The sequence below is a fragment of the Leptodactylus fuscus genome, chromosome 2, assembly GCF_031893055.1.
Source record: "Leptodactylus fuscus isolate aLepFus1 chromosome 2, aLepFus1.hap2, whole genome shotgun sequence".
Taxonomy (NCBI): domain Eukaryota; kingdom Metazoa; phylum Chordata; class Amphibia; order Anura; family Leptodactylidae; genus Leptodactylus; species Leptodactylus fuscus.
In genome coordinates this window covers 262,231,854-262,247,942 of record NC_134266.1, presented here as the reverse complement: position 1 = coordinate 262,247,942, position 16,089 = coordinate 262,231,854, and the positions used below count along the sequence as shown (strand labels likewise).

At 44.2% G+C, this 16,089-nt stretch overlaps 1 protein-coding gene across 1 annotated transcript in view; it reads right to left on the bottom strand.

Annotated features, from left to right (window-relative positions):
- Positions 1-16,089, bottom strand: part of MRE11 (MRE11 double strand break repair nuclease) — a 152,013-nt gene that overhangs the window by 72,121 nt on the left and 63,803 nt on the right. Inside the window, exons 12-15 of the mRNA XM_075266124.1 lie at positions 13,047-13,153; positions 3,058-3,231; positions 1,882-1,944; positions 997-1,210 (exon numbers count right to left, since the gene is read on the bottom strand). Coding sequence (XP_075122225.1) covers positions 997-1,210; positions 1,882-1,944; positions 3,058-3,231; positions 13,047-13,153 — 558 coding nt within the window. The remainder of the gene's footprint in view (positions 1-996; positions 1,211-1,881; positions 1,945-3,057; positions 3,232-13,046; positions 13,154-16,089) is intronic.

Here is a 16,089-nt window from a genome sequence, read left to right as displayed (position 1 = left end):
CAGTGATGGAACCGCGCTAGGAATTAGGGGCATGTCTAAATGGGTCTCAGTGGTTAAATGCCAGTTATCAGAGTCATCTCTGATCACGGGCAATGCTACTGGGTCGCTGCTGTGTTAAACAGCACAGACCCGACAGCTAGTGCATCTGCTCTGCTTCAAAGCGAACGCCATACTTATTCACTTATACGGGCCCGATGGCAGAGAAGACTGCACATGCCGGCGGCCACAAGAAAATGGCTGCTTACACCAGCTTACTGAGTAAGTGGCCACAACAAAATGGCTGCTTACACAGCTTACTGTGCAAGCGGCCATTTTCTTGAGGCCACCGGCATGCACAGTCGGCTCTGCCTGAGACCCGATGGCAGAGCCGACTGCGCATGCCTAGCAGATTGAAACCCAGATCAGAAGAAGATACAGGGAGAGGGCGTTCCAGAAATAGATGGAGGCGTCGCTGGAGATTTCTCTCACAGCATTAGAGATGCCCTCAGTGCTGTTTGAGCGCTGGACACCGCCCCCAGTGCTGCGAGAGAACTCATTTGCATACCGAAGAAAACCCGGGTTTTCTACCGAATGGCAGCCTGGAGAAGACATCTAAAGGTAGGAGAAGAATAGCCTTTCTTAAGGCTATTCCTAGGTGTTAGTCAGAAAAAAAGGGTATCCAATGATAGGATCCCTTTAATTGGAGTCAACTCCATTAAGAATGGGGAGAAAAACGTCAACATCTACATCATGGACTTGCTGATTCAGGGTACCTTCTCAGGCAAACTAAGACACCTCAGTAGGAGCAGGTGGAACCTTTTAGAAATGAATGGGATCTACCGGGGGTGCCATTGACGTGCCATGTATCTGGCACCATGTGATGATTTATGCAAGGCAGATGTGAACAGAGCCTAAATATATTAACAAATAACAGTGACTGGTGCATGGTCTGGGTACAGTTGTCCCAGACCATGAAAAGCCCTGGTATATAATTAGCAGTAGGATTCCTCTCCATACCTCTCCAACGTCTAGACGTCCCTCTAGTGGTGGTACCCTGTCCTCTTCCCCCTCTGGCACGGCCCCTTCCTCTTCCTCTTGCTGGTGTTGGGGCTGGAGCATCTTCATCAGAATCATCAAAAGTGGCTGCTGAAGTTCTCCGTCCTATGTCGTCATCATCACTCATATCGACATCTCCAACCTGAGATCGGTGAGCTCTAGCCCGACTTATTGCCTGAAGAAAACAGTTCGTTAGGTCACATTCTTCAATATAGTCTGCTTTGTACTGCAGAGCTGCATTCACAATTCTGCATACGTCATAGCTGACAGCTTGCTCTCCTGATTTGCAGTCTCGGAAATAATGTAATATTTTTATCTGGGACTATACAATAAAGTCGTATTATCAGTCCCATCCCCCCATTGATAATCGTTCAACTAAGCTAGGTGTGCATGTATAAGGGGGGATAATAGGGAATAGCTGTGGGCCAAATGAGCGTTCTTTGGTGTTTAACCATCTTAAAGAGGACCTTTGGTATCCTCGGAGATGGGCAGTATTATACCGTAGATCACTAGAAAGCTGAATCACTCATAGATTTACAGATTCTTATAATACTCCGGAGCTGAACTCAATATTCTGCTGGTTGCTATCGGGATTAGCCAACAGCGTTACTCACAGCCCAGCAATATAGGAGCTCCACTCGGCCCATAGAGGTGTGCCTGACAACACAGCTGTTGGCTTTTCCCAATAGCAACCAGCAGAATTGTGAGTTCAGCTCTGGAGCATGTTACAAAACTGTAATTCAGAATCACTACGAGTTAAATAATGCAATGCAGACAACTATTACATGGTGTCCAGTAATGAAAATATTCAAAATATTGCCTTTAATACAAGATAAGAGCACTTACCTCTCGGACCTCTTCATCTTCTTCATTCGTATTCTCTCTTCTGGTCTGCCGAAATTGTCGAACCTACAAGGCATATTCACATCACATGGCCGATCTGCAATCTCCAGCACATCCACAATACAACATACTGTCAAAAAGCTGATGGGTCTGACTGATCCCAACCTACTTGGGGCCACACACATATTGGACTAGGAAATCTCTTCAAAGCTATCAATGCAGGGCATTGATCTCATCCCCATTTCTCCCCATATGCTAAGAAACTACAAAAAAAACCTAGTTTTTAAGCTGTAAAGGCTAAGCAACAGCAGAGAGTGACAGAACAATCTTTGTATCTTAGAGTAGACAGTGCGGGGAGGGGAGGCTCCTGCTGCAGCCAGTTGTTTTACAGATAGGCAAAGGACCATGATGAGATATGGCGAGACATGATTGTGTTTCTGGGACACACAGAGAAGACTTCTATCAAATTTCTCTGTTTTAACTGCAATATGAGAAAAAATGGATCAAAACTAATGAAGATATTAAAATAGAAAGTATTAGGGAATTTCTTTAGCATATTCAATGCTCCTTTTAATAGCCACACATTGACTTAAAGAGATCCTTTCACTACCTCCACCAATTCTAGTTCTTAGTATCTGTGAATCGTTGTTGATTCCAACACAGTTGAAATTTTCTCTGTAACCCCCACCATTCCAGAGCAATAAGGGCAGGTAGTTTTGGTTCCGAATGTGTTGTTTAAGCTCTGTATTGTTAGGAAGGGCAGTCTCAGGTAGGGGGCGTAACTCCGAGCCTGCTCCTGCCTGACATCACCCTCCTGATAGTACAGAACATAAATAACAATCAAAACTAACAGCCTTGACTGCTAGGGAAGGATGGGGGCTAGAGATAAAAATTCCAAATATGCTAGAATCAGTTGGTGAAGGTGGTGAAAGGTCCTCTTTAAAGGGTTATTCCCATCTCAGCAAGTCATTGCCAAGATCTGATTAACATCTCAACTTACAGGAACAGCCAAGTCTTGGGAGCTATGGAAAGTAAGGGAAACAGTGTAGCTCAGGATAGCTATTCTCACCTTTTTCCCCAGGAACTATTGTCCTAAAATCTCCCAACCAGCTGGATCTCCACAAGGATAGTCAGATCCGATGCATATAAACAATCGACAGTACCCTTGTCTGCTCTTACCTCCTCATCAATCTGCCCCTCTTCGTCATCAATGTTCCGTTCCTTTAAGAACCGTTGAGTTTTTTCTAGCTGGAACTTCACCAGTTCTTCTATGGCGTCTTTTTCTTCTTTATCCACAAACTCTTGCACGGCCTCTCCCATCCCTCGCTCGGTGAGAAGAGAAAGTTGAACATTCTAGTGACCAAGGCAAAATTGTAGTGTAAGAATTGAGAAACCGGCGATGGGGTGTGCCAGGGGCACCTATCTTGCTCATACCAGATTTATTTAACCTTAGTTATGGGGTTGTATCAGGCGTTCCTTTTACTATGGGGTGTTGGGCCCCAGCAAACAGCTAATATTGGCGGGGAAGCTACCATTGTGTATAAACAGTACATTATGGAACCCATAATAAGACTAAACTCAAAGCACAGTGCTAACCACTAAGACTAACTCAAAGCACAGCATAACCACTAAGATGTACTTAAAAAGATATTTCTATCTTAGGGGTATTTTTTTCAATATTTTTTGTAAATTTAAACACATGAATACATTCTTACAATATCCACCACCTCTGGGACCCGCACCGATCAAGAGAAAGGGATCCCATGAGCCTCGTTTCCCATTTCACAACATTTCAATGGAGACGTCAATGGAGTACGTTTTATCCCCCTCACTTCCAAAAATATATTACAGTCTTTTCTGCCCTCGTTTCGACACATTTACACTTATTTCATTGTGTACTGGACCTTGCCTAGACTGTAGACACTTCGTAAGTATTCACATTTCGGGAAGCGCTATGTCTAGGTACATATCTTCTACTTTCACAGTTGCATGAACCATGGCTAAGCATGTCACAGTGTCTCCGTTTTCCTACAAGTGAACTTCAAACCTTGTCTAGATGTCTTCAAGCTCTTTCGGCCCTTGTCTGGGCATGTTCACACTTCTTTCCTTGTGCGTTAGACATTGTCCGGGCAGGATTCAACTACTTCCACCATTGCCTAAACCATGGCTGGACACATCCAAGTGTTTTCTATAGTAGTAAGCCGCCTACAGACATCCAAGTCTACCATCATTGTCCAGGCATAGTCTAGACAAATATTTGCTTCAAGGTACAAGGTTCCTTGTCTGGGCACAATCAAGATTTTACCCCAATGTGAACTACATGCAATGTGAATTAAGCCCAAGCTCGACATGCTTTAGCCAATATTGTTGACATCTCTCTGGATGAACTGAAGCTACTTATAGTTGACTTCTGTCTAAACCTGCCTACATTTGCTTGACTGAGGCTCTGTCTTCCTAATTACATCATGGAAGACAGACTTGCACATTCTCAGTGAGCGCCCTCTATTGGTGTGCATACTTGAGGCACTGGCTTCCTAATTACATCATGGAAGTCAGATTTGCATAGTCTTCCCATGTTCCTTTGCACAGTAGAGAGCTCATGGCTTAATAAGACTCCACACACCTAATTGATGGTCTCTCCCTATGGAGTGACGATATCCCCTCAACCCTGTCTAAGCCTCTCACCTCTGCCAGATCAGTCCTCTCTGCGCCAAGCTGATGAGATGCAACACATTGAAACAGCTGTCCTTGGCTGAGAGACTGTACCTGGTAAAATCCTACATCATTGCAAACAAAGGCCTCAGAGAAGGTTGGCATGACGTTAAAGGGAGCGCCCTCTATTGGTTTGCTTGACTGAGGCTCTGTCTTCCTAATTACATCATGGAAGATAGACTTGCACATTGTCAGTGAGCGCCCTCTATTGGTGTGCATGTCTGAGGCACTGGCTTCCTAATTACATCATGGAAGTCAGATTTGTCCACCTCAAAATCCTCTTTTGTGTCTGCCAGGGTTCGCCGTAAGTCTCCAATTTTGCAAGCAACAAACCCTGCAGCCATATTCCCTGCTTTCAGTTTCTTGCTATCATACTGTACATTCAGTAAGTTAATAAGAAGTAGATGAAGGATCGCACAACCACAGGATCAGACTATAAAGAGTATGTTTGTAGTCAGTAACCATGAAGATACCATGCACTCGTACAGACACTGTAGACACAAAATAGTGGGGGACTTTTCATCTAGACATTTGCTTTAAGGGTTCCCTGCCTGCTTGTAAGATGGGAAATGGAGGGGGCAGCAGGAGAAGATGCAATGGGAAAAATATAGTATGACAGGCTTTGACTTTATTCCTACTTGTAGGTGGCATTCCAGAGACCCCCAAGGCACTGATATGTGAACTCTGCTTAAATTATACAGCCCCTATCTAATCGCACAGTACATAACGCTCGGATTATGACATATTATTTTACATGAATCTTGACTCCAGCAGAATAGTGAGCGCAGCTCTGGAGTATAATACAGGATGTAACTCAGGATCAGTACAGGATAAGTAATGTAATGTATGTACACAGTGACTGTACCAGCAGAATAGTGAGTGCAGCTCTGGAGTATAATACAGGATAAGTAATGTAATGTATGTACACAGTGACTGTACCAGCAGAATAGTGAGCGCAGCTCTGGAGTATAATACAGGATAAGTAATGTAATGTATGTACACAGTGACTGCACCAGCAGAATAGTGAGCGCAGCTCTGGAGTATAATACAGGATGTAACTCAGGCTCAGTACAGGATAAGTAATGTAATGTATGTACACAGTGACTGTACCAGCAGAATAGTGAGTGCAGCTCTGGAGTATAATACAGGATAAGTAATGTAATGTATGTACAGTGACTGCACCAGCAGAATAGTGAGCGCAGCTCTGGAGTATAATACAGGATAAGTAATGTAATGTATGTACACAGTGACTGCACCAGCAGAATAGTGAGCGCAGCTCTGGAGTATAATACAGGATGTAACTCAGGCTCAGTACAGGATAAGTAATGTAATGTATGTACACAGTGACTGTACCAGCAGAATAGTGAGTGCAGCTCTGGAGTATAATACAGGATAAGTAATGTAATGTATGTACACAGTGACTGTACCAGCAGAATAGTGAGTGCAGCTCTGGAGTATAATACAGGATGTAACTCAGGATCAGTACAGGATAAGTAATGTAATGTATGTACACAGTGACTGTACTAGCAGAATAGTGAGCGCAGCTCTGGAGTATAATACAGGATAAGTAATGTAATGTATGTACACAGTGACTGTACCAGCAGAATAGTGAGTGCAGCTCTCGAGTATAATACAGGATAAGTAATGTAATGTATGTACACAGTGGCTGTACCAGCAGAATAGTGAGCGCAGCTCTGGAGTATAATACAGGATAAGTAATGTAATGTATGTACACAGTGACTGCACCAGCAGAATAGTGAGCGCAGCTCTGGAGTATAATACAGGATGTAACTCAGGCTCAGTACAGGATAAGTAATGTAATGTATGTACACAGTGACTGTACCAGCAGAATAGTGAGTGCAGCTCTGGAGTATAATACAGGATAAGTAATGTAATGTATGTACAGTGACTGCACCAGCAGAATAGTGAGCGCAGCTCTGGAGTATAATACAGGATAAGTAATGTAATGTATGTACACAGTGACTGCACCAGCAGAATAGTGAGCGCAGCTCTGGAGTATAATACAGGATGTAACTCAGGATCAGTAATGTAATGTATGTACACAGTGACTGCACCAGCAGAATAGTGAGCGCAAAATATGTCAACATCTGCAACATGTTAACAATTGTAGTGGCTATAAAAGCATCACTGTGCCATTTATTTACTTCAGTGCTGGGCATCAGCCAAGATCGGGGTTAAATAATTACAATGATCCATCCAAGAACAGCCAAAAAAGTAAAAAAAAACACAGCAGGGACACTGATAATAACCCATCACATGTTATGCCAAGCCGCACAGAATTGCTTCACTTGGAGCGCTCCTGGCTGATATTTCAACAACATACAAAAAAAAAACACCACAAAGGGACTGAGAAATAATAATTACACGGCTGCTGCAGTAATAGGATGCCCAGCAAGGTAAGGCCATGACTCACACAGAGCGACACCGCCGCCATATAGTGCAAAATATGTCATTACCATAAATACACGGCTCTGGTCCAAAGGTGTAGGGTTTCAGCGGCTGTGGTTTTAGTACATTTCAGCCGTTTTGTAGAAGTTTTTTAACTCCTTAAACTGGTTGAACGTTCACGTCTTCCATGTTGTGAGGGACCAAGACGTAGAAAGCAACAAGGGACCTTGGAAGTGTCTGAGCTGTAGCATGTACGAGTATGGCTTTTTTAAAAGCTAATAATAATCTGACACTTGGCAATCCTGTTGAGATTTTCTTTGCAGCAGTCGCCTCCATTACATCACAGACAGGATTACAATGGAAGATAACACCCGCAACCCATCATAACATTCACTACGGACAATAGATGATGTCAGACAGTGGCGTAACTAGGAACGGTGGGACCCCATGGCGAACCTTTGACATGCCCCCCCCCCACCCCCCACCGTCCGACGCCGAAGACCCCGACAGTTCTATATACTGCTGGAAAGCCGACAGTGTGCTGAATTCAGCGCACTGTCGGCTTTCCCGATCTGTGCCCCGGGTAAAGCGCTATCGGTCCCGATACTGTAACTCTTTACAGTCAGAAGGGCGTTCCTGACAGTCTGTCAGGAACGTCCTTCTTCACAGCAGGGCCTATAGCACTGTACAGTGAGACCGGAATGGAACGCCCCCTCCCCTCCTGATAATACTTGTCTATGGACCAGTACTGTGAGCAGAGGGAGGGGGCGTTCCTCCCTGCTCCACAGTACAGCATGATAGGCGCTGCTGTGGAGAAGGACGTTCCTGACAGAGTGTCAGGAACGCCCTTCTGACTGTAAAACACTATGGTACCGGGACCGATAGCTCTTCACCCGGGGCACAGATCGGGAAAGCCAAATTTTTCTAAACAATTACTGTATTCCATTGTATAGGGAAATGGCAAAAAAAACAAACAAAACTAGAATAACAGCTAAATCCATGACTAAACAGCTGCGGGCCCGGTGCACAGATGTCCTCCGGCACTTGGCAGTAAGTCCACAGTCCTCTGTGTCGTCCTTTCGCAGCACACAATGGAGATCCCTTCTGGCGTTTGTATTAAATCATTAACAGTTTATTATTCAGTAAATCTGCTACCTGGATAATACAAGATGAGACCTGGGGAACCGCGGACTGACGGAAACGTTTGAGCTAAGCCCGTGGTATTAAAGAACCAGGCGGCAAATCCCCTGTCAAGCTCCCACTCGTCTAAGACAAGCGTCCGCTATCCCGTACGGTGACATTATAAAGTTATGAGGTATAAAGGCCGCGGAATATATTACAAGCTCCATCGCCATGATTCTTTCTGCGTTGTTTTTTTTCACATACAAAAATAGAGCGATAAAAGCATGGCAATGTATAAGTGATGTACGCCATATATACGGGGGGGCCATATACTATGATGCACACATTTTCCTACCCTTTGGCATGCACAATGGATACATGGACTGCATCGGTAAGTGACGCCGCGGGCCCCACAAACACTATTATACTCGGGGGGTCTCTTCAGTATAATGATCAGAAGCCCAGGAGAGGTAAGGGAACATAAAAAACAGTGTTACTTACCTCTCTGGGCTCCAGACAGGCTTCGGCCCACTTGTGTGACGTCCTTGATGTCACATGACCAGGGCCAGCGTCCCAGGTCATGTGACATCCCGGACGTCATTGAAGATGTTTGACACCACCGAGGAGAGCCACGGATAGGTAAGTAACATTGCTTTTTATGTTGTTATCCCCTCTTGGTCTCCGATTATATACTCTAGGGTCTGAAAAGAACCCAGAGTATATTAATTGTTCATGGGTGTCCACAGTGGGACATACTAATGTGTACAGGGGCCACTATGGGACATAATAATGTGTCCAGGGGAAACTATGGGGGATAATACTGTGTGCAGGGGCCACAATGGGGCATAATACTGTGTGCAGGGGCCACTATGGGACATAATACTGTGTGCAGGGGCCACTATGGGGCATAATACTGTGTGCAGGGGCTACTATGGGGCATAATACTGTGTGCAGGAGCCACTATGGGGGATAATACTGTGTACAGGGGCCACTATGGGGCATAATACTGTGTGCAGGGGCTACTATGGGACATAATACTGTGTCCAGGGGAAACTATGGGGCATAATACTGTGTGCAGGGGCCACTATGGGACATAATACTGTGTGCAGGGGCCACTATGGGACATAATACTGTGTGCAGGGGCCACTATGGGGCATAATACTGTGTGCAGGGGCTACTATGGGGCATAATACTGTGTGCAGGGGCCACTATAGGGCATAATACTGTGTGTAGGGGCCACTATGGGGCATAATACTGTGTGCAGGGGCCACTATAGGGCATAATACTGTGCAGGGGCCACTATGGGGGATAATACTGTGTACAGGGGCCACTATGGAGCATAATACTGTGTACAGGGGCCACTATGGGGCATAATACTGTGTGCAGGGGCCACTATGGGGTATAATACTGTGTGCAGGGGCCACTATGGGGTATAATACTGTGTGCAGGGGTCACTATGGGGTATAATACTGTGTGCAGGGGTCACTATGGGGTATAATACTGTGTGCAGGGGTCACTATGGGGGATAATACTGTGTGCAGGGGCCACTATGGGGTATAATACTGTGTGCAGGGGCCACTATGGGGCATAATACTGTGTGCAGGGGCCACTATGGGGCATAATACTGTGTGCAGAGGCCACTATGGGGTATAATACTGGGTGCAGGGGCCACTATGGGGTATAATACTGTGTGCAGGGGTCACTATGGGGGATAATACTGTGTGCAGGGGCCACTATGGGGCATAATACTGTGTGCAGAGGCCACTATGGGGTATAATACTGGGTGCAGGGGTCACTATGGGGTATAATACTGTGTGCAGGGGTCACTATGGGGGATAATACTGTGTGCAGGGGCCACTATGGGGGATAATACTGTGTGCAGGGGCCACTATGGGGGATAATACTGTGTGCAGGGGCCACTATGGGGTATAATACTGTGTGCAGGGGCCACTATGGGGGATAATACTGGGTGCAGGGGCCACTATGGGGGATAATACTGTGTGCAGGGGCCACTATGGGGGATAATACTGTGTGCAGGGGCCACTATGGGGTATAATACTGTGTGCAGGGGCCACTATGGGGGATAATACTGGGTGCAGGGGCCACTATGGGGCATAATAGAGTGCACGCAGGGGAAAGTCGGTTGGGGTCTTCGGCATCGGTTGGGGGGGCCATGTCAAAAGTTTGCCACGGGGCCCCACCATTCCTAATTATACCACTGCTGATATCTATTGGTATACCTTTCGGAACTATATGTAACATTACAGTCAATGATGGGATATAGACAGTGGCATACATCAAAGGCATCTATTGGAACGTATGCTATAAAACATAGTGTGAACAGAGCCTTATACCATATAACCCAAATATAGATTTTAACCTTTATTAGGGCAATGGCTGTATACATATATCTACCTATATTGTGTATGTCTACCAACCTGAGAAGAATACCAATATAGAACCTTCCGGAAATACCAATAGCCCTATGGGCGTACGGTGTTATACAGAAGGGTGATGATGCACCAGGTTACCATAGGTATATATTCTAGACCTAATGGTTAATTGCTTAGGAGGATGCAATGAATTGGTCTATTTCGTGCAATTACATATGACCTTTTATTAGAGCCGCCGGTGTCCAGCCTCACACCTATAATTTCCCACCGTCTTCTATGCTGCGACGCCCATAAATTCATATAAATTCCACATTATACAGCAGCAGGGTGTAACTACGGCTGTCTATTAGTCTTGTATAATTTGTTCATATATTGTAGCAAACCGTATAACAAAAGAACTCTACATGCCCAATGGCCACTTTAGGATGGTAATCACACACAGCATTACAGCTGAAATAGCTACAATGGAGTCACCTAAAATCCTGCAAAAAAAAAAAAAAAGTCTGGTTTTGCTGGGGCTTCCTTCGATTTACGGTAATAGATCAATCTTGGGAATGATGGATTTGCCACATTTGATGGCAGCGCCAATCAAGCATTTAAAGGGGTTATCCAAGAATCCATATGTTTTGGATATGGATGACTTATCCACAGGTTCCCACCGCTATACATACTGACGACCTATTCTGTGGATCCAAAACACACGGGGTCTTGGACACACCCTTTAAATGGAGCCATACATCTGAATGGAGAGTCAGTGGATACGCTGAACATCACCCATTCAGATGAAGATCCCACCAGTTGTGCCCCAACCATGTACGGGTAATAAACTCTAATCTTGAGATACCCCTTCAAGAAATTGCTGCCGTCGATGGTTTGCCTGCTCCGGCATTTCGGCAGCTCTTAAGGGTCAGTTCACACGTGAAAACCGCCTAGCTTATTTGTGCGAGGTAAAAAACCTCGAGGAGTTTTTTTGACGCTGTTTTTTGCATTCCACGCGGTTTTTGACGAGGTTTTTGACGCGGTTTTCGCTAGCGGTTTTCGCTAGGGTTTTTTTTCCTATATGTGCTATAGAAACTGCAGGCGAAAACCGTGCGGTTTTTTGCAAAAAACCGCGCGGTTTTGTGTGCAAAAAACCGCGCGGTTTTTTACCGCGCGGTTTTCGCCTCCCATTCACTTCTATGCAATTCTTCAGGCATTTTCCGCCTGAAGAAAGGTCATGTCGCTTCTTCAGGCGGAAAACGCTAGGAGGAAAAAAAAAGCTAGTGGTCTACATAGACCACCATGTTAAAGGAGAGGTTTTTGAAGCGAATTCCGCTGTCAAAAACCTCCCCTTTGCCCACGTGTGAACTAGCCCTAAGCTGTCCTGCTAATGAACTTGTTCCTCACTCCGTGCCTGTGATTGTTCTGGCATTTCATCAGCTCACTGGAAAGCCATATAATGAGCATGTTGTTGGTGTTGGGCTGTCAAGCTGTCCTGCCGCTGAACTCATTCCTCGCGCTATGCCCGTGATTGTTCCGGCATCTCAGCAGCTCGCTGGGACGCCCTATAAAGAGTGTTTTGTTGGCGCTGATGATCCACCGTCAGCTCCACTTGAGGAGAACTCTGTGACTTCTGGTTCCCTTTCATAGCTGATGTTGTTTTAGAATTTTGCGACAAATTAGATTTTCTTTTTCCTGGCATGTTTAAAAGTAGCAAACTGCCAATTTGGATTAAAGGTGTGTTCCCATCCAGTGTGTCAGCACTGCCTGGAGCAGATCAGATAATATGCAAACACATGTACACAATGCTACATGCGCTTTTTCAAGCCTCAAAATGCAACAGGATTGCATTTTGAGACTTGAAAAAGCGCATGTAGTAGCATGAAACGGCTGTTGCCTTTCTTGCCATTTGATGCTGTTCTTCCCTCCCTACAAGAATTGTTTTAAGATGTGATACCCTAATAAAGGAAGCGTTTTTATGAAGATAAGCCTCTATGTGGGTGAGTGCCCTTCCAATTTTCTCTTTTTTGTTATTGCCACAGTACTTTTTTTTCCAGTTGTTGAGCACCCCTACGGCTCTTTATCTATAAGGTCGGATTCCTCTAATTCATCTCCAGCCTACCAACAATCATATTTACAGATCCAGCAGTGCCATCCTGCCTATTTCTTCCGTTTTTTGTTACATGTACACAATGGACTGAGGATTAGCTGTGTGTTTACATAGAGAGATAACAGACCTGGCTTTATCAGAACCTGAGATAAGCTGCAGCCAAGAGCAGTCTAATATAGTATGTGAACATAAATTCATAACAGTCATGAAGCCATGTAATTTACGGGGATAAATGTGTTAATCTAGGTTACAATCTATCTATTTGCCGAACTTCATCCAAATTCATTCAGCCGTTTTTGCATGAATGAGGAACAAACATCCAAACATCCAAACACACAAACTTACACATTTATAATTTTAGTAGGATTAATTCTAGAATTTTCTTAATATAACATTTTTTTTTAGCCCCAAGTAACAGAATGTGCAACTAATTCCCCATGTACCTTCTCCGCTGTTTGGAAATATTGCTTCACCAGATCTTCTACTCTCAGGGTTGCGACCTCGGAGGACGACTTGCTGTCAAGTTTTCCAAAATTAATAGCCACGGTATCTGGAATAAAAGCAGAGAAGGGTAACGTGTGCGGCACGGAAAATGTTATAAGTGAAGGTCGCCACAAGAGATGCGTGACCTTGAATGTCACAACCTAAATGCGCTTCACGTGTCAGAGATAGAGTATGGACCTAGACCCCGTGTCAAAGACAAAGCCATACTGTACATCTTAACACCACCTGGTGACATGCAAGGAATTGTAAAGGAAGGAAAAATCAGTTTTCCTATGACAGGTCGCTCCGGTTCTGAAGCCTAATGCATAAAACATTGTATTATAAGCTGTCATGGGGAGAAGTGAAGAATAAAATGCCCTGACTGGAAACCTGAAAGAGTGAAAAAAAAAAAATAGAAAAATAATAAAATAAAGCTTGGAAAAATAAAATAGAACAGCAATAAGAAATGTATTATTATTATTATTAATTATTATTATTATTATTATTATTATTATTATTATTATTATTATTATTATTATTATTATATCATTATTTGTATTATTATTATTATTAGTATTATTATTTCATTATTTGTATTATTATTATTATTAGTATTATTTTTTTATTATTACATCTTATTTTTTATATTTTTTTTTTCCTACTGGGAATGAACGGATCATTTTCTAGCAAACAATTTTTAGACTCTAGGAATAAACCGATAATACAGATTAACTTTCACGCCCTCCGAGATGTGCGGTATTATATACCGCTAGAAAGCCAACAGTGCACTGAATTCAGCACGCTGTCGGCTTTGCCGGTATGTGACCCGGTGCTGGAGATATGCTACACCGGGATAGAAATGGGACCAAGGAAACAAATTATATTGACCAGCGGGTGGCGGACCCATTGTGTCACCCATCTGGTTTGACCATGGGCCACTCGCTAGGGCCTTGTCTATGTAGTGTCCTCAGTAGTTAAGGGGATATCGTCACTCCTTGGGGAGAGACCACCATATAGGTGTGTGGAGACTTATTAAGCCTTTAGCACTCCACTTTGCAAGGAACCACGGGAAAAATATGAAAATCTGACTTCCATGATGTAATTAGAAAGTCAGGTGCCTCAGTGTTGCAAACCAATAGAGGGCGCTCACTGGAATGTGCAAGCCTGTTTTCCCTGATGTAATTAGGAAGACAGAATTGCAAAGTGGCTAAAGGCTTAATAAGTCTCCAACTATATGGAGGTCTCTCCCCAAGGAGTGACGATATCCCCTTAACCCTGTCTAAGCCTCTCACCTCTACCAGGTTAGTCTTCTCTACACCGGGCTGACGAGATGCAATAACATCGAAACAGCCGTCCTCGGTTGAGAGACTATACCTGGTAATAATCCCAGCGTCATTGCAAAACAAAGGCCTCTTGGAAGGTCGAGCATGATGTTAAAGGGAGCAGCCTTTATTGGGCTATCTCACTGAGATTCTGTCTTCCTAATTACATCAGGGAAGACAGACTTGCACATTCCAGTGAGCGCCCTCTATTGGTTTGCAACACTGAGGCACCTGACTTCCTAATTACATCATGGAAGACAGATTTGCATATTCTTCCCATGTGTCCTCAGTATTCAACCTTTAACCCATATAGGGGGTTCTGGACCTTGCTGCAAGAGGACAGTCAAATACGGGTCAATTTGTGGGCTGGGGGAATCCATTCAGAGTTGTAAACAGGCAGTAGGTCAGGGCGGGAAGCATCGGTGCAGAAGTCAAAACCAGACACATGAAAAGGAGTCAGGGGTCAATCATGGAGTGACCGAACACATACATAGAACAAGAAAACCTTTGAAGGAAATAGCAAGCTATGAACCCGAGACTGCTCAGGCAAAGAGTGCCTGGAGGAGGAGGTATGTTTAGATTCTAGTGGCTAGGGATTGGATGGGTTCACATCAGCGATTGGATTCCATTTGGGAATTCCATCCCTGGATCCACTTGAAAAATGGAAAGAGAAAAGTCCTGCGTACACATTTTTCAGGCAGAAACATGGTGGACCCCATTAGAGTCTAAGGGGTCTACAGGTCTCTGCGGGTAGCCACTTCTTAAACAAATTGGGTTTCCATTTTTTGGGGGTCCCCATTGGACTGGAAGAACGTAAACCCAAGCACAAGTGCAAACCTAGAGGAAGGAGCCTCTGGAGCACTCTGACCCTTTAAGAAGTCAAGAGTACGGCACCCGTATGGAAAGGGCACGAGGATAGAGGCTGATGAGGGGATTGACATTGGCGCAGAGTTAGTGGCTGTGACCATCGTAACAACTCTGGTGTTCACAAGCTGCCATACTACAAAAAGGAGAAGTCCTGGAATGTTTTTTTTTTTAATTTTTGATTTGGGGTGTTCCTTTAATACAGTATTATACCGGCATAGTGCTAGGCACGTGTCGCACCACCACAGCACCTAGAATAAAGCAATTCCATCATACGTTGTTCTTCAATGGCGTACATTACAATAGATTTCTTCTCAAATTTATAATTTTCAAAGTTAACCGAACTTTCAAGTTTAATCTAATTTTTTGATCGACTTCTTCTGTTTTTTTTAATTAGAGCTGAGAACATAAGTTGAAGGTGTCCGACCTCCATTAACTTCACTGCCTGGCTCTACATAGACGTCTACACTGCCAAAGGAAGTCTACGATTAGACATTACAGTAATCGCCCCCTTTATCTCTATCCCCGCCGTGCGCTGTCATTATAAGGCGGCGGCTTATCGGATTTACTTACATTCTAATTCATTATTAAACACATTTAGCCAAGAACGAAAATAAATCGGATTTCTAATTTGTCGGGCACAGATGAAACTTAAAGGGGAAGTTGACTCAGAAAGATGGCCTCAGTAAATGGACACTTGAAGTGGTTGTCCGGTCATGGACACTTGATATCCTGCGGAAAGGGGATAAGTGTCCATGACCGGACAACCACTTCAAGTGTTTAGGATGAAACAAGTTTTTTCACAAAATACAGGTAG